Source organism: Carlito syrichta, unplaced genomic scaffold (assembly GCF_000164805.1).
Source record: "Carlito syrichta isolate Samal-C Ts95f unplaced genomic scaffold, Tarsius_syrichta-2.0.1 Scaffold288729, whole genome shotgun sequence".
NCBI lineage: Eukaryota > Metazoa > Chordata > Mammalia > Primates > Tarsiidae > Carlito > Carlito syrichta.
Window position 1 is genome coordinate 275,508 of NW_007232825.1, and position 18,882 is coordinate 294,389.

Genomic DNA, 18,882 nt, shown 5'->3' on the forward strand with positions numbered 1-18,882 from the left:
AAAACTTAGAGTTCCTTTTCTTTGTTGTTGTTGATAGAGGGTATGATGTCTCCCAGGCTGGAGTGCAGTGATGGGAAGATAGGTCACTGCAGCCTGGAACTCCTGGACTCAGGTGATTCTCCAGCCTCAGCCTCCTTGGAAGCTGGGACTACAGGTGTGTGCCACCATACTTGGTTAATTTTTTATAGAGACAGAATCTTGCTTTGCTGCCTAGGCTGGTCTCAAACACCTGGCTTCAAGTGAGCAATCCTCCCACCTCAGCCTCTCAAAGTACGAGGATTATAGGCTCCAACAGTTTCTTTCAACTAAGGTAAAACTTTACCTGAGGCCTTGTTACAATACAAATATGTACCCTAAAAAGGCACCTGTTTAATCTATTACTATGCAAACATAAGTTAGTTTATCATATTAGCTAAACTCTAGAAGAGGGTAAGAAATTAGGAAATAAAATGCCCCGAGGAAAAGGAAATACACTGGTTTATGGTGTTAAGCTCCCCAAAAGTATTTTCCTCCTGCATGATACATTAGCTGCTAATAGGACAGCCTACTCTGGGAGAATTGGAAGAAGGACAATAGGGGTGATATGTTCCCTTGGAGGTCATATTGGTTCCTAGGATAGGGAGGACAGCACCAAGGCGATTTCACAAAAGTGTCCAAAGAAAGCTAGATCATCAAGGCTGGACCATATCCCTTCTCATGCTCTACTCTGGTGATGGGCACTAATATCCTGTAGAAGAGATTAGGAGTATACCCAGATAGATACATTCAACCATGGGACACTAGGGCATTTGCCCATCAGACCATTGGGCAGATTACTGTAATATTTGTAACTCTTTTAGGTTGAGGGAAAATTTCATGTGTCTTTCACTTCACAAATGCCTACTGTATATCTTTGTTTTTGTGAATAGTACTGGCCTCAAGTAGTGACTACTACTAGATTCTGTTTTAATAGTTTTTTTCCTCAATTTCCTCAAAAGACACTCCCCTCTTTATAAGAATTTCCAAATCCCTTGTCTCCATTTAGGCACTTAGGGGATTATTTTTGATTATCACAGCTGGTGTTTTTGATGCAAGACAATGAATAGTATTTGAATTTCTACTAATCATTTAACCTTAGTAGACAATTAGCATAATACAGAGGGCAAATGTATTATAGTTAAATAGCAGGAAAAAATAAGTAGAAATAGGGTAGTGTGATCTTTGTGTTAATACTTCTGTTAGGCTAGGCTAGTCATTTGCTTTGGTTATTCACATGGAAGTCTGACATTTATTAGGTCAATTTTAAAGAAAAAAATCTAGTTGCATTATTTTACTTAATCATGAATCGTGAATTTCAATACCGAGCAGGGTTAGTTAACAATATCTTGTCTTGTTATATCAACTCATAACATTTGGGTTAAACTAAATATGATTGCCCCTAACCACAGAAATGCAAATGTTCAGATTTTCTTTTATACGCAACACAGCAGCTGATACTGGTTGGAAGAAGAACATATTTAGATTTATTTAGACTTAGATAAATAATATTTAGATTTGCACAGTTGCTGTTACTGGAAATATAGTTATAAAATATTGTCAAGAATATGTGACAACACTCAGGTCAGATAAAGTAAGGAACATTGGTATTATCAGGAGAAAAAAAAATTCTTAGCCATTCTTGTGAAATTAAGATAACTAACCCCTTGACTTTATTGAGGCTCATTCAGTCTTAAAAAAGGTGCTTTTTAAAAAAAGGCTGTGGTGATCCCATTGACTGGCTAGGCAGAGACATTCTCAACCCACTTCTCCCTGTGATGTCAAGCAACAGAGGCTGAGAAGTGACATACTTACTTCCCAGTATCCTCTGCAACTAGAATTAGCTGTATGATTCTTTTCTCACCCAACAACACTTAAATATATGGGAAAGAGGATTCTGGAAGAGCTTTTCCTCTTCTTTATATTTTTGTCTCAAATGGGATGCCTAGCATGGCGGGAATCAATTTGCAACCACAGGCAACAAACAGGAGGGGACCAAAAGCCAACAAGGTAATCATAATAGATGAAAAGAGTCAGGGCTTTTGATAATGTTGAGTTTCTACACACCTTTTCATGTTTGCCTTCCTCCAGACTTTTAATTTTACAAGATGATTCAATGACTTTTTTATTTATGTAATGACTTGTCAGGTTTTCTGTTTGTTTGTTTACTTGTGGTCAATAGTAGCTTATTCATATAGTATTCTGCCACTCTGAAGAGGTAAGTGTACAATGATCTGAACACCAAGTCAATTCTCTGTCAGAAATATGGTCCAAATTCACTTCCACTAGAGTAATGTAAAGCAGCACTGTCCACTAGAATAGTGAAGGAAATATTCATGTAGAATATATGTTTGTGTGACGAAGAAATGTATATCATCTACATATGACATAGAATATACAGTCATGTGCCACACAATAATGTGTCAGTCAACGATGAACCCCATATACAACAGTGACCCCATAAGATTATAATCGAGCTGAAAATTCTTACTGCCTAGTGACGTTTTAGTCATGTTTTCGTGGAGATGCAGGTGTAAACAAACCTCCTGTCTCACACGTTGTATAAAAGTATAGCACAATATATAATATTTGATAATAAATGACTATGTTACTGGTTTATAAGTTTATTATACTATACTTTTTAATCATTATTTTAGAGTACTCCTTCTACTTATAGGGAAAAAAAAGTTAACTGTAAACCAGCTTCAGGGTGGCTCTTCAAGAGGAATTCCAGAAGAAAGCAATGTTATCGTAGGAGATGGCAGCTCCATGCGTGTTACTGCCTCGGAAAACCTTCTGGTGGGACAAGATATGGAGGTGGAAGACAGTGATATTGATGATCCTGACTCTGTGGGGGCCCAGGCTGATGTGTTTGTGTCTTCATTTTTAACAAAAAAGTTAAAAAAAGTTTAAAAGAAGTAAATAGAAGAAAGCTTGCAGAATGGATATAACAAAAAAATAGAATTGTGTACAGCTGTATAACATGTTTGTTTTAAGCTGTTATTACAAAAGAGTTCAAAGATTTAAAAAATTTACAAGTTTATATAGTAAAAAAGTTTCAGTAAGGTAAAGTTATTTTATTATTGAAGAAAGAATAATTTAAAAAATAAATTTAGTGTAGCTTAAGTGTCCAGTGTTTCTAAGATCTACAGTCATATACAGTCATGCCCTTGGCCATCACCTTCATTTACCACTCACTCACTGACTCACCAGATCAACTTCAAGTCCTGCAAGCTCTGTTCATGATAAGTACCCTATACAGGTGCACTTTAACAAAAATATTTGACACTGTATTTTTTACCATATCTTTTCTGTTTGGATATATTTAGATACATATTTTTTTACTACTGTGTTACAATTGCCTACAGTATTCATACAGTAACATGCTATATATGTTCCTAGCCTAGGAGCAATAGGTTGTACCATATAGTCTAGGTGTGTAGTGGGCTAGATGTCTAGGTTTGTGCAAGCACACTTTATGATGTTTGCACAATGACAACATTTTTAAATGATGTATTCTCAGAACGTATCCCTGTCATTAAGTGATACATTCCTGCACAAAATATGGGGCCACTGAACACTCAAAATGTGGCTAGTGTGATAGAGGAGGTACATTTTTAATTTTATGTTGCCCTCATTCATTTAAATTGACATGTGGTGAGTGTAAGTTGACATGTGGTGAGTTGCTATCACATCGAACAGTACAGATCTAAAGAACAGCTAGTCTATTCAAAAAAATTTAGATTCCTATAGTTCTCTTTAAAAATTTAGCTTCTGACTTTATATATGTGATTTTATAGGCCTAAGAACATCTCATTATAGAAAAATGATGAGTCAGCAGGGCTTTACACAGTGTCATGTTTGAAGGCTGTTAAACAATATTTAACTTGAATATTAGCTAACAGCGCAGAACTGATACCAATTTAAGCATTTTACATTGACAACTATAATAAAGGATGTCTTCTTGGAATAATAATCTTATTCGGACTATACTCATTCAGCTGTTTGTTGAGACTTCTGTATTCCCAATTACAAATGAAAAAAATAATAATGGTGTGCCAGTCTCATTAAACTGTGGGGTACAACTACTCTCTGAGACAAAATGTAAATTGTGGTTTGCAGAAGACTGCTGAATACACTGAAAAATCAGTTGCCAAGTATACTAACATGACGCTAAGAGTTGTGGGATACTGAGAGTTGACAGCTAAAGACATTCCAAGTGAAAACACAAGAGTAATGGATACTGATTAAACCAGACACCAGCAATCCGTAGGACTGGAACATGGTATTCAATACTATCTCCCACAACCAAATGTGATTTGGAGAAAAGATGCCACCATGCCTTCGTGTCTTGTGGAAAGCTAAATTATCAGCATGTTCACATTCAGAGCCCAAAGAACAACCAGTTCTTCAGGTGTCCAAGGTGACCTGGAACTGTTAAAAGTATCACCTCTTCTATTTTCTGACAAAGGTCGCAGTCAAACACAACTCCTCCATCTCACCTGCTAAAAACAGGTCAGCAAAGTCCCTTTGTGTTGGGAACGTGAGTTCCTTCAGTCTGGTATTATGCACAACTCTAAGAAGTAGCTGATAAGCTGAGCTTATTTCAGAGACGGGACTATCAGTACTCAGATTTCTAACTGAAATGACGAAGAAAATGAGTTGAAGATTTTGGCAAGCCATATTTTCTTATCCCATTTGGTCCTATGCATAAAACATACTAAAATTTTAAAATATTCCATTTAAGAAAGCTACCACCCCACATTCCTTACCAGTAGGTATTTGCATGAGGTGCTTCTTGATACCATTATAGAAACTGGATTGACTTAAAGTTAATTTTTCTCCTGAGAGGCAAATTATTTATGTTCAGAATCATTTTCATTTTATATGGACAAGGACTCACTTTTCATCAATTTGCACTGAATTCCTTTGCAAACACTCATGCTTTCTTCATGACCCACTTATTTTATGGTAAGAATGTCTAAGAAGGTAAAGGGAACCACGTGTGAGCAGTTCAGGACACAGTCCTGACAGAGAAAAGCATGAGACATGATCCCTAGGAACATGCTGTGTCTGAAAGAAGCTCACATGTAGAAATGTCTTAGTGAAAGTGATATGAAGACATGCATTTTTACCTATGATATGGCTCTGAAATGCAGAATCTGCAACTGTATCTTCTTCATCCTCTTGCAAGTTTTCATTTGCCTCTTTTATCTGTAACAATAAGAAAAAGGTAGAAGTTCTTATTTATTATATTAAATAAATCTTTTGCAATCTTCAAAATACTTATACATTCTCTAATAAATGTGTGGGCATATGTGTGTGTGTATGCATGTGTGGCTGTGTGTATTTATACACAGACACATATATTTTTTATTCCACTTCCCTCACTCCATCATTTGGCTTTATTACAAGTTTTAATTATAAGAGCATATTTTAAGAAATATAACCCCAGCTCTAAAAGAGATGATTTACAGGGTACCTAATTCTATGCAAGATTTTAGAGATAACAGCTTGGATTTTTAATACTTAATAAAGTCAGTAACATAGGGCTGTTAGGAAAAATTAACGTCTAAGGAGGTATAATTCCTCCAGAGCCAGTGACTTCCACCACAAGTTATTTTAATAAGAATAAAGAAATATACTTAACATATACTTAGAGCTCCTGACTCTTTCCCGGAATATGAATAATAAAATGATTCTTTTTTTCATAATGACAGAAGGTGACCATGATGTATGATCGTGAACTAGAGCAGTGAGACACTTATTGAGATTTTTCAGGTCAGAAACATTCTCCCTAATATTTCAGCTGGAATACCCAGGTGCTTGATGGTATCACCAAAGGGAACTCTATAGAGTCTCTGAAGAAGTCACAGTGTTTTACAGAGGCAAACTCTAAGGTCCAAGAAGTTTCCTTAAAGTGAGTGTACATATAGTAAGTGACAAACCTGACATGAAAACCCGGAAGTTCTGACTTCCCAATCCAGTAGCAGCAGTAGTAACAACATCATCAACAACACCAACCACAACAAAAACGGCACACACTATGCAGCAGGTGCTGTTTACCCATAAGATCACATAATGCTTACAACAACGCTATAAAGCAGGTACTATTGTTAGCTCTGTTTTAGCAATGAAGACCTAAGTGATGGAGCTGGGGTTTATTTTTTTATTATTATTTTTGAGTTGGAGTCTCACTCTGTCACCCAGGCTGGAGGGCAATAACTTGCTCCTGGCCACCATAACCTTGACCTGCTGGACTCAGGCGATCCTTCCATCTCAGTCTTCCAAGTAGCTGGAACTACACGCATGTACCACCATGCCCAGCTATTTTTTTTTATTTATTGTAAAGATGAGGTCTCGTCATATTGTCCAGGCTGTTCTCAAACCCTTGGGCTCAAGCAATGCTCTCACCTTGGCCTCCCAAAGTGCAGGGAGAGCTGGGATTTAAACACAGCAAGTCTGACTCCAGATTTGGGCTCATTTGGGGGAACTTTGTTATTCCCAAATTTCCACTTGACTTATGCTTGTCTAAACTCAGCCTCAACATCAAGACTGTTTAGGGTCCTTTGGGGAAATGACCCTAAATAGCTCTTTTAAAATACATTCCAGCCAGTTACCCGAGCAGCCCATCCTAATAATGTGAACCATGCAATGCAGTGGGGGTCCTGCTTAGGAACATACATTAGAGGTTGTCAGTAGATTTACTCAAGGGCTTGGGTTGAATGCCAAGAAATCATTATTTTAGACCTGCAATGTAGAAAGGCATATGGTTGCATACTGACCTTGAGCTGGATTTAGCTTTCTACTTTTTACCTCCTATTTTTCACACTTAATGGAATAAGACCAATTATTTACATTTTATGACTGCAGTTCCAATATTAGAATGTAATTGGTGCTTAATCTGTACCACCCTGACAGCCAGAAGATGGCAAACTTAAAAGAGTATGCAGATGGCCAGCTCAAGCCTCGCAAGGAGAGATTGCTGAGGGGTTGGCACGCAGAAGCCATGCTTCGTCACTCCTTCCCCTTCAGCTGTCTGCTCCGTAAGCATTGTAGGCATTTCCCTGTTGATTAGCACCTGCACAGAGAGAAAGTTAGGGGATGAAAGAAAGAAGAAAAAAAGCTTCATTAACTGTCTCTGTTTCTAGCAGTCTCTATTCACAGAGGACGGAGAGGGCACCACAAGCATGAGTCAGGCTAACATACTATCTATTTGCCTTCCAAGGTTCACTTAGCTTGGAGATCTGTTTGTGACAAGGTGACTCAAAGACCCACTGAGGAAGGGATCCCTCAAACACCTTAATTTCCATTAAAAATCCACTGGAATCCTTCTATCCTCCCCTATAGAAACATCAAAGAAATCGACTTATTTTTTCAGTTCATATCAGCTTTTATGGTGATGTGTCCCATATTCCTCCCTAGTTGTCCATGTAAAATAGTATTTCCTTTGAGTCCCTCTAAATTTGTACCTTTTAAACTTGCAGGAGTGCCCTCGAAGCCTTTTGAAATTTGAGTGAATTATCATCTCTGTCAGCCCCGTGAAATTCTAAAGAATCAAATAATTAGAAAAAGACTCTCATCTTACAGATAAAGGAAAAGAGGCTCAGAGAGGGCCAGTTATCTGCTCAAAGTCACACAGGATTTCAGTTTTAAAATAGGTACTTCTGACCCCTATTCATTGTGTAATTCAATTTTTCTGAGTCCCGTATTATTACAGCTAGACTTCCCAGACCTTCCAAAGAACTACACCATCTTTCTTAGTGTCTGGCAGTTAAATACAAAGTCAATATTCCAAATATTATTCATAAATCATATTTTAAGGATAGCAAACATTTTCAGTGTGTATGTGTTGTAACCACTCTGCTTCCCTTTCCTGCTGTTCCCTAACCCTTCTGCGACCCTTCATCACTACCTTTCTGCAAGTGTGATCTGTAAAGAAAGAATACAAAAACTATCCTGTAGTCCTGCCGGTGAGATCCTTGTTAGAACATTTCTGGGGCTTTCTGTGCTCAACTGAAAATGTGTCCTCTGGGGGTTTATCAGAGGACCTGGGCTTGCAGACAAGGCCCCTAGTTCATTCAGCTCTCCTGGGCTGGATGACCCACGTGGGGGAAATGACCCATGGGGTGAAATGTCAAACTTGAAGGGGATGGATGAAGCTGCAAGAAAATAGAAAATGGGGGAGTGCTTTAGAATGACACACTCGTCAGCTCTAATTATCCATACAAATAGATTTCAGCTCAAAGTGGTGAGTAATTAAAAAAAAATCCATTTGCCTATGGAAATGAGGGACATAATTTATTTTGGCAGCAGATTCCCCTTGCTAATTATATTTTTCATAGGATGAGATTTAAATTAATCTTCATTCTTGATCACATAGCAGTTGTGTGTCAGTGGGAAGTTGTGGATACCTTCCTGGGGGTTAAGGGGCTGTCAGCTCGAGGTGAGGAATCTGCCAAAGACCACACAGGTGGGACAATCTTATGTGGAAAGGCACTGCAGAGAACAGGAGTGGCCACAGAATCGCAAAGGGCAGCAGGTGTTTGGCTCTGAAAAGACTTGTGGTTAGAAGTTTAGAAACGTCTCAGCCATTGCTATCCCAGGAACAGACAAGTCAATGTCAGTAATGTTCCATTGGGTAAAAAGTAGACGGTGACTCACAAAACACAACTGGGGGTTGTTTTTGGTTTACATGTGCTGTGAAAACTTTTTGGGTGTCTTTTAATGGCACGTCTCTAACTCTTGTCCTTCTCTTGGGGTTCTGCTGTTATAGGTAGACAAGAACTGCTCCCAATACTAGTCTATACCAGACAGCTATTAAACATCACTACGGGTGTCGAATTCCATTAGTTCCGACTGCTGGGAAGGGCAGGAAGAAATAAGCTTACAAAAGACATAGAAGGAAAAAGGGAGAAAATAATTCACCACTGATCCATATATAAACATATAATTTCACAATTAAACCCAATACTCAGGAACACCCTTCATTTAAAATTCTGCACCTATTTCTTCTCTGAGTCGCCCTACCACTAATGGCCACCCAGGAAAACAACATTTTTTGATGTCAGTGCTCATTTAAAAGGAAAAGAACATAATGAATCTAAGTGAGATGGGAAATGACCCCGGAGGGAAAGCTCCTGGAAGGCATAACCTTTGGAAAAGTTAGTCATTTAGAAAACTTTGCAGAAGGAGGGCAAAATATGCATGCTTCTTATTAGCATCAAAATATCATTTAGGACAGAATCATTCAAGTAAGGATGTTAAAATTATAACATTTTGCAGAACTTAATAAGATGATAACAATTTGTGTAATTATTGTACTCTTTTCTGCTATTTCATCACCACAGTACCATTTTAATGGGATAGCATTTGATGCTTTTTTTATTAGCAGATGTGGGATTTTTTTTTTATACAATGTGACACTGGGTGAGGAGAATACCCATAATTTAAATTAAAATACCCATATTAAAATGGTCATCTCTTTCCAATGCATGATGAAGGTATATGGTCTCGTTAATTTTGTTAATGATTTTTATTTGTGTCCCATGATAGTTAAATAGGAGCCTGGAGCTGTCTTTAAGACTTCTCATTTCAGAAAATTATCTAGGTCTACAGGAAGGAAGAACTTACAATGTGTAGCAAACAGGGCACCTCTTTCTGACTTACTGACTTAATACCAATGCAGCTTTTCTAGAAGATGCCTTTCCCCCTCTTACAATGATTTGATATAATTTAAACTATAAAGTAACATGGCCCTTGTCTAAATTACACAAAAATTAGAGCTAAGTGGTCTGTAAATGATGGCAGAAATGGGGATATAAGCCTCTAATTAAGGCTCTGAAATAAGAAAAAGATTTAATTCAGCAAAGCATTAATGGGACTTTTAAACATATTTCAGAATGTTTCTAACAGTACTCAAAACGAATATGCAGCTACTAATGAACTAGTTGGAGCTACATACGTGGACTTGTTATATGTATGGAAATAATCTGCCTATTATCACTATAGATTAAAATAATTAAAATGCCTTAGGACTCTCATAACTGCATATAATATTAGTGTGTGAAGAACAAAGGATGGTATATTATGTCATAAGGTTTTTGAACAGTGGTTTTATTCAGGAAAAAGGTGTGATGTGTCATACATTACATATAGCTATTGTTTTCATCCAAAATACCTATTATGAAAAAAAATTATTTGCGATGCACTTTAATATAAGCAGATAGAAAATTAACCGTGAGCCTTAGTGAGGGAAAAGGTCCCTTAAACTGTGAATTTTATAAGGTTCATGGGTATTCACATCAATGTGCAATGGTATTAAAATACATCTTATTTTGCATCCATCTAATCTCCTTCCTATATAGGCTGATAGCATGTAATAAATGAGTTTTCACTCCTATTCATGTACTAGTCCCAAAGGAGTTTACAGCAATATCTCTTCTAAAATTAGTAATTTTAGCCCAATCCACACTGACGATTATGGAGATGAAACAAAAAAACTGCATTTTACATGAAAAAAAGTGACTAGCTGGCCAACTATCCAGGTTAATAATACTCCTCTGTATGGAAAAGCTTCTCAGCATGACTAATTCGTCTTGCAGCTAACTAGAAAAAATTAGCATATCCCTATTGATTATGTATATTTGGGGTGATTAGGGAATCTTTGTACTTCACAGAAAATAATAAGAGTGTTTCTTGCAGATATCCTGGAAGAACTAAAGGACCCTGTGAAAGACTGCAGATGAGAGAGGAAAAGCATGGAAAATAACTTTAGCATTAGGAAGTAATACGAAAATAAAAATGAAATCGTAAAGCCAAACACAGGGTCTTTTTGTTTTTTTTGTACTTCTGTACAGTGAAGATATACCCTAAGCTGTCAGAGCCATATTAAATGGGGCATAGTTAAATTGAGTGCCTCTGATAAGGGGCTCTGCCAGGCTATCAAAGTTTTCCATCAGCTGGATTGAATTTCCAGCATATTGCACATTTCCACACGTTCATTCTCTCTCTTTCCTCTCAGTGACACTACAAGGGCAGTCTTAGATATGCTTATAATTTGTGGTTTTATAATGCAGGAGACATCTATGCGCTCAAAGAAGGGATGATAATACCATGGAAGCCAAGAGCAAAAATGGGGGTAAAAAGAAAAAAAAAATAACTTTTGCTATGAACATCTTCTACATACAATTTGGGAGCGTTTGAAAAGAACTTACAGCTCTGCAGTCAAGAGCTATTGAATACAAAATTTTAAATATGGTTTTGTCTCCAATTAAAGCATGTCATTGAAACTCTAAAGCAACACAATATCAAGAAATAATTATAACTAATAACAGCAACTGGGATCACTTTTAAAATCTCCTTCACTCTTGAACCATCCCAGAAAGAAAAAAAAAATTACTTCACGTTTCAAGTTTTCCCAAAGAAGATGATAGCATGTACCATGTTTTCTAATCCCTTGATTAGAGTACAGGAAGACATGGGTATAGTAATTCTATAGAGAGATTTTTTTTTTGACTTAAGTGTTCTATAACTTACTAAAAGGAACAATGAACATTTTCAGATCAATTACATAAGTACATAAAGAATGTAAGGAGAGTAAGTGCAATTTAAGGTAATTTTAAAACAAAAATATTACCTGAAACTAGTGTACCCTAGGGAAATATAAAAATACCCTTTCATTTATTTTTTATCTTTTACAAGAAGTCTACTCTCTGAGTTCTGAACTTCATTATTAATGTGTTAAATGATAGGGAGCCAAGTCCCCAAAAGGACTTTATAGTTTTTACACCCTCTGAATAGGTAGCATGAGTTGGTATATGCAACTTTCATTAAAAAATGAACAACGTTTAAATCAAAACATCAAAATAGTCCATCATCTCTTAAATTGTTTAGTATTTTTATTTAAAACCTCATGCCCATTCTTTTTTTTTTGCTGGTGATGTTGGAAATAACCATCAAAACAAGTTTCTAGCGTAAGAGTATACAGCAGATTCCTTATATACAAATCTTCAAGTTGTGAACTTTCAAAGATGTGAGCATACATTTGCATATCCAATCACATAAATTAGTTCACATGTCTGGCATATATTGCCACATGTGTGCATCCTCTACAAGTGGTTGTGCTTTTGTGTAGTTTACAGTACCATATATTTGGTTTTTATATATTATTTGCGTAAAAAGTATTATAAAGCGATTACAGTACAGTACTATATAGCTGATTGTGTGAGTTGGATACCTAGGCTAACTTTGTTGGACTTACAAACAAATTAGACTTATGAACAAGCTCTTGTAATGGAACTCTGTCGTATATAGGGGACTTATAATTTGAAGATGCCACTGGCAGGATCGTCTGCCTGCACTGTGTTACGACTGTACCACCCTGCTGCAAACAGGGCTGGGAAGAACAGCACTCCTCAAGAGCCAGGCCCACTTAAAGCCTAGTTGCCAGCTCTCTGCTGCAGTGGGCACCAGGATCTCCCACTCCTAAAAAACAACAACAATAACAACAAACTTTCTCATTGATGTTTTCTTTCCCCTCATCATCTCTTACTCATATATTTTCATCAGCAAAGGGTAGAAAGAACCCAGCCAGAATATCTCAGAAAGTGACACTTGGTTAGATAACCAAGATGGTGGAACACTTACCAGGGAGTCCTTCGGTATTTCCATATCGGCTTTGGTTTTGACGCTCTTCTTGTGGTTTCCTTGAATGTTGATGGAGCTGCCAGTGAGACAGGAGCCCTGGGAACTTCCCTTTAACACATTCCTGCAGGAAACATCATTTGATCCACTCTCTGTCTGTTGAGATGCTTTCTTATCAACTCTGCAGGTAGAAAGTGATTCCTCTGATAAATTACATTGCTTCTCTTCAATCATTCTCCTTTTCTCAATCTTTAAGTATTCAAAGTAACCTCCACATAGCTCTTTGTCTTAAAATCTCTGCAATATAAGTGTTTCTCACTAAACTTGCTCAGATCTTTAAACGTTCCCACAGTGTGTTAATTTAAATTTGATAATAATTTATTTTATTTTTATCTTTGCTTGTGGGGAGGGGCAAAATAAAAGCCACTGAAGAGAGATTGCTAAATACATTTCTGGTTTAAGATCAGCAGGAAATGTAATCATTTCTGGAAAGTTTCCAAGTATATGTTTGCTTGGTACAATCCATGAAATCAGCATGCTTTACAACGAATGTGATATTTTCTTCCATTTCATGCCATGTGGGTACATTCATGGCTCCTAGTGTAGGTTGAATTTCTATCAACCTTGATAAAACTTACCATTCTTTAATTTCAAAGACCATTGGTTTGGTTAACAAAGTAACATGGACTAAATGATCATTTTATTGCTAACTCTTATTTCATTGTTTAAATTCTGGCTAATGTATAAAAGACTGCAACTATGCATTTCTGCTTGTATGAAAAACATGCTTGACTGGCATTTAATGTGCAAGAAGCAAACAATTCTCCTTAGGGAGTTGAGGGGACCCCTCTACATTGCCACCTGCTTTTCCAATATGTTACCTGTTCAAAAGCTCCGTCATAAAGGTATCTTTTGTTGAACATGTCACAGGGCTAGGTCTATTTCTCGGTTCACACTTCATTTGGTTATAAATGTCTTGTGTTGTTTTCCGATTATTTTTGCTTTGAAAACCACTATCTTGAATATCTGCTGACTGGGTGTCCCTGATAAGCTCATTTTCTATCTCACACTGTAGTTCAGGCTTCTTTTTCTCTTTTTTTCTTTCAGATTTTAGTGGTTTGCTTCCAAACCCCAAGACTTTTGCATCCTTCTTTTCCACTTTGGCTTTGGAGGCATCCATTTTCCTGCTACTGAGAGCTGGAAGTCTACTCTTCCGAAAACCAAACCAGCTGGCAAAAGATGGCCCGGGCTTCTGCTTTGCTTCCACAGAGGTGGACTTTGTTTGCACTTGGCCCTTTTCCACATTTTCCTGAATGCACAACATGACCTTTTCTTCGATTGTGGGTGAGAAGGGGGCTTCTGAGCTCGCAGCACCAGTCCCGGTTGTAGAGGCATCTGGATGCCTTCCAGAAGTTTCTAGCTTGGACATCCTGCTTGTTTCAGAACTGCTTGGATGCTGCATCCTCCCAGGGCTCTGCAGGGCTTGAGGGGAGTCTGTTGGGGTCGGTGGACACCTGCAACACTCACTATCTGATTCTGCAGGTAAAGCCACACTGGGGCATTCTCCCTGGGTGTAGATCTGCTGGTTTTCCTTTCCAGGTGGGGTGAGGAGCCCTTCAGACTTCAAAGGAATCCTCAAAGGCAACTTGCTTGGGCTCCCGTGCTGACTGCTGGAGCTGCCTGAGCTTCCCAGGGACCCTTGCCTGGAGGAGGGGTGTGCCAGGGGCCTCCCAGCGCTGGGGAGACTCTCAGACATGGGAGCAGAAGGGGCCTTGTTGGGAGAGCTTTCCAAGGAGGAGTTCTGTCGGGTAAGGGAATTGCCTCTCTCGGCAGTGTTGGTAATGATCTGAGTTCGGACTTTGCCTGGCCCTTCCATGGGGGGTGTGGAGGGCTTATCTCCTGAGTGAATGCTGAAGCTCTGGCTGCGAGCTTTGGCGCCATTCATGCCTAGAGCTGGCTTTAGGTGTGGCTTGCTGGAAGAAAGAGATCTTTTCACAGATCTGTTTTCTACCCCATCTCTTCCATCAGCCCCGGGGATGCTGCTATCCAATGACTCTGGCAGTGCTATTTCCAGGGGGAACCCTTCAGCTGAACTGTCCTGCACTTGTAAAACTAGTGGAGTCCCATTTCTTTCACACCCTGAAGTTGCCAGGCTTGCTGGATTCCTGGGATCCTCAGGCTTAGGCTTGCTTGCAGAAACAGAACTTTTGGAGGCTTCGTTTAGACTGTCTTTTTCATGTTTCCCTGGCACCGTGGAGCTTTTCCTGAGCAATTGAGGAGACTTCATGAGAACTCTGAGTCCCACCGGGAGACGAGTTTTCAGTCCTTTCTCATGAGCGCTTTGACAACCATGTGGGGTGCTATGGCTTTTGCAGGGTGGTGATGATGCTGGAGGACTGTTAACCTGAGAGGATGGTGATTCATTTACCCCTAAGAAGGGAGGTATGGGGGGTGTGGAAACGCTGTCATTCAATTGTCCTTTTCTTCCTGGAGATATGCTTTTGGAGGATGATATTTCCAGTGGCTCATGGGTTGAAGGACAGTTCTTGGGAGTCCGTAACCCTGTGTCCATTTGTGTGGTCCCAAGTGTTTGGTGAGGAGAGGTTTTGGGGACACCTCTCTTCGGAGAGACCCTTGGAGGCCCCAGAGCCATCACGGCAAAAGAGCTAGAAGGAGCATGAGCAGGGCATCTGGTTTGAATCACTGTTTCTGAGGAGGGCAAAGGGTGAGTGAAGACAGGCTTTTTGAAGGCCACGGAAGGTTTCTTCCTCTGCACTTCTGTTGTGATCTGATGAGAAGACAGAACAGTAGAGGTTCCTTTCAGCAGGGGGGATTTGAATATTGCCCTTACTGTTTCACTGGGGACCCTGGTTTCAGGCTTGAGGGGTGAAGGTGTTGGTGAATAGTCACAGCTGGGCCTGGACAGTAGGGAGACTGACCGGCCTGGAGGGGGTGGGGGAGAAGGGGATTTCATCCCTGTCTCCAGCCCAGAGTCACAGTCCTCATCCCTTGTGGGGGGCTCTCCACTGTCACTGGGCTCAATGAGGGGCTTTGACTGTGTTCCTGGAGTCTGACTCTTGGAGCACTGGACCCAATCCCTCCTGCCGGACATTTTGGAGCCTTGAGGAAGTTGGGTGGGATGTTTTGGAATGTGTGAATCTGGTCGTAATTCGAAAAGGGGCCCTGGGTTCTCAGTCTTGGTGAACCGTGAGAGTTTCCCAGGAGCTAAGGCCGGTGATTTTTCAAGAGCCATCGGGCCATATGAGGGGACTAGTGTCGAGACTTCAGGCTCCATTAGTTTTGATTTCTGAGGTGAAGACTTGCCCTTGGCAGGTATTTTTGTCAGACTTTGCTTTTGATAGATGCCCATGGGTGCCAAAGACCTGGAATTACTCTGGCATGACATACCGTGTGTTGGTTTGAGCAACTTTTGTGGTTGAGTGTTTTGTGTCACTGTCCTGGGGCTGAAAGATTCAGCAGGTGCCATGGGAACATTATCTACATTATCTTTTGGAATGTTTTTCTCAGTTTCCTCTTCAGATCGTTTTAAGAAAGTACAGTCTTTTGCAGCAGCTCCTGGCTGTAAATAAGCAATTCCCTGAGGTAAAAGTTCAGTGTGTTCTGCCTTGGGTCCAGGAGGGGCAGAATTGACAGAAATTTCATTTCTGGTAACAGTGACAACTCCAGTCTGGTGAGAGCTGAATTCAATGGGCTCGCCATCTTCAGCATCAAATATTACAGTAATACATTCTTCTGAAGAAGTCCTTTTTACAACCCTTTGCTGCTTAATGAAATTAAATGTCTTTGGCCTAGTCTCCAAGTGGATGGGCACTTGCTTTTCCTCCTCATCAGGAGACCGAAGTTGAGATTTTCCAAATCCCATGAGGATGTCCAGATTCTCCACTGACTTATCAGTGTCAGCAGTCAACGACAAGTCTGAAGGACTTTTCTCATCACCGCTCTCTATGTGCAATTCGTCGAGGGTTTCATTGTCATCGGTGTCCGAAAGCTGGAGGCTGAGAGCCACATGGCCATGGCCTTGGCTGTGTGGGACCCTCTCCCTCAGCACCTGAGGTGTCTGCACGCTTGGGCACAGCTTTCTCTCCAAGGGACAACTGCTGGCACAACTTGTCAGTTTTTCAGGCCTTTCCCTGGGATAAACTGAGGACGTGCCTTCTAAAAAGTGATTTCTATTCAGCTCCCAGCCAAATAGACTGTCAGAAACACTGTGGGTTAATTTGCTACCACGTGACCTGCAGCCCTGGTTTGCAGCTACTTGGAGCAATGCTAAGGAAGAAGAGTCATCATCTGCGTCGTCATGGGAATCTGTGTCATAAACAAATGTCTTGTGGGACTCCTTGCGGGGACTCCCCAGATCCGTTGGTTTGCAGGACCGAGAGTCCTTGAGGCTGCTACTCTTAATGCCTGGAGAATATATTCCTTCATTTGAGTTCATGCAATCTTTATAGCCCCATTTGGTTATGACTGATGGAGGTTCAAGTAACACTTTTCGCTTCTGCAGCTTTCTTAGCCCTTCCAAGATGTGGCTTTCCTTGATACGAGTGGGAGGTAGTTCATCTGTAGGACTGGCAAAGCCACTTGGGAGCGAGGAATCAATACTTAGCCTTTTATCCCAGTTTTGTGATGACTGCTATGAAAGAAAAGTAGATATCAGAAACAATTGAACCACACAGATCACAAATATATAAAAGGAAAAGTCCAACATGGGACTTAATTTGTGCCAGTGGCTGATAAGTATTCACATACAAATGCCTACATTAATTAGCTAATTAATTTATTCACTAACTATGCAGCAAATATTGATTTTGCCACATCCTGTGCTAAGTAGCACAATGATATAAAGAAGTAGGAGGCAAAGACCCTGCCTTCAAGGAACCAAAATCCCAGCAGGGGAGAGGAGACTTGGCCACAACTAACTGCATGTCAAGGCAGCAAAGGAGAAGTGCCAGTGTAGTGAGTACTTTAGAGACTCAGAAGAGGAGTCCACAGGTCTGTTTCAAAAAATCATTAAAGGGGTATAGGAAAGGTATTTGGTGTTTGTTGTTGTTTTCAGATTCATCTAGCTCTTGAAAGATGGATAGGTTTGCCTTAAGTCAAAAGTGGGGGAAATGACTTCCAGGAGAAGAAATGGGATGGGTAAAGATCTAAGTCAGGAAATATGTCCATGGCACACTCAGGGAATGACCAGATGCCAGTATGGCCTTTATTGTAGAGTGTCTATGAGAGGTGGGTAACGTAAAGCTGTAAAGAAAGTTGGTCCATCAGGGGCCAGGTGCAGTGGCCCACACCTAGAATCCCAGCACTTGGGGAGGTTGAGGTGAGAGGATTGCCTCAGTCCATGGGTTCGAGATCAGCCTGGGCAACTTGGTGAGACCTCAGCTCTACAATTAAAAAAAAAATTAGCCAGGCATGGTGACGTGTGCCTATAGTTCCAGCTATGTAGAAGGCTAAGGCAGAAGGATCACCTGAGCCTAGCAGGTCGAGGCTGTGGTGGCCATGAAGGTGCCACTGCACTCTAGTCTGGATGACAGAGTGAGACTCTGACTCAAAAAAAAAAAGAAAAAAAAAGTTGGTCCATGTCTTTGCTCTAACATTTGATAGTTTTGTGACTTTCTGACTTTGTTTGGTGGGCAATGAACATTTTCTGAAGTTACTATATACAAACATACACACATACAACAGCTGGGCATTTGCTTTTAGAACCTTAGAGTAATGATTCAGCTACTAACTTAGCAGGGTCCATTTCATGCCCCTCACCCCTCCCCAGATGCCAGCCTTGGCTTTGGAAAAGTACACAGGAGACAACATAGAACAATACAGAAAAAAGACTGCATTCTACACATTCATATTTTTTCATAGAATTGCGAACAAGAAACTGAAGGGTGAAGAAAAGAGAGAACTAACATTTACTGAGCACCTGCTGTATACCAGCCACTTACACAGTGCTCTAACTTCATCTTCAGAACAGAACACAGATTCACCGATTGGTCTGTTGGAGGTCACACAGTTAGGAAGAACTGGAGCAAAGGTTTGAACTCTGATTTCTCAGGTTCTTTCTACGACACTGCTGCTGTTGACTTTGTTCAAGAGGAGAAGCAGTGAGCCCCAGCAGTCTGGTTCTGGAGCCTATGCCCCTAATCTCTGTGCTCTATTACTAAAGTCAAGCTCAGCCTCCTGTCTTCCCTCTATTTTAGTTAGTGT

General features: G+C 39.9%; 1 protein-coding gene across 1 annotated transcript in view; it reads right to left on the bottom strand.

The window, feature by feature from the left end:
- NCKAP5 (NCK associated protein 5) overlaps positions 1–18,882 on the bottom strand; it is an 847,991-nt gene that overhangs the window by 103,508 nt on the left and 725,601 nt on the right. Inside the window, exons 12-14 of the mRNA XM_008053829.2 lie at positions 13,542–17,311; positions 12,664–12,841; positions 5,151–5,229 (exon numbers count right to left, since the gene is read on the bottom strand). Of these exons, the coding sequence (XP_008052020.1) occupies positions 5,151–5,229; positions 12,664–12,841; positions 13,542–17,311 (4,027 nt within the window). The remainder of the gene's footprint in view (positions 1–5,150; positions 5,230–12,663; positions 12,842–13,541; positions 17,312–18,882) is intronic.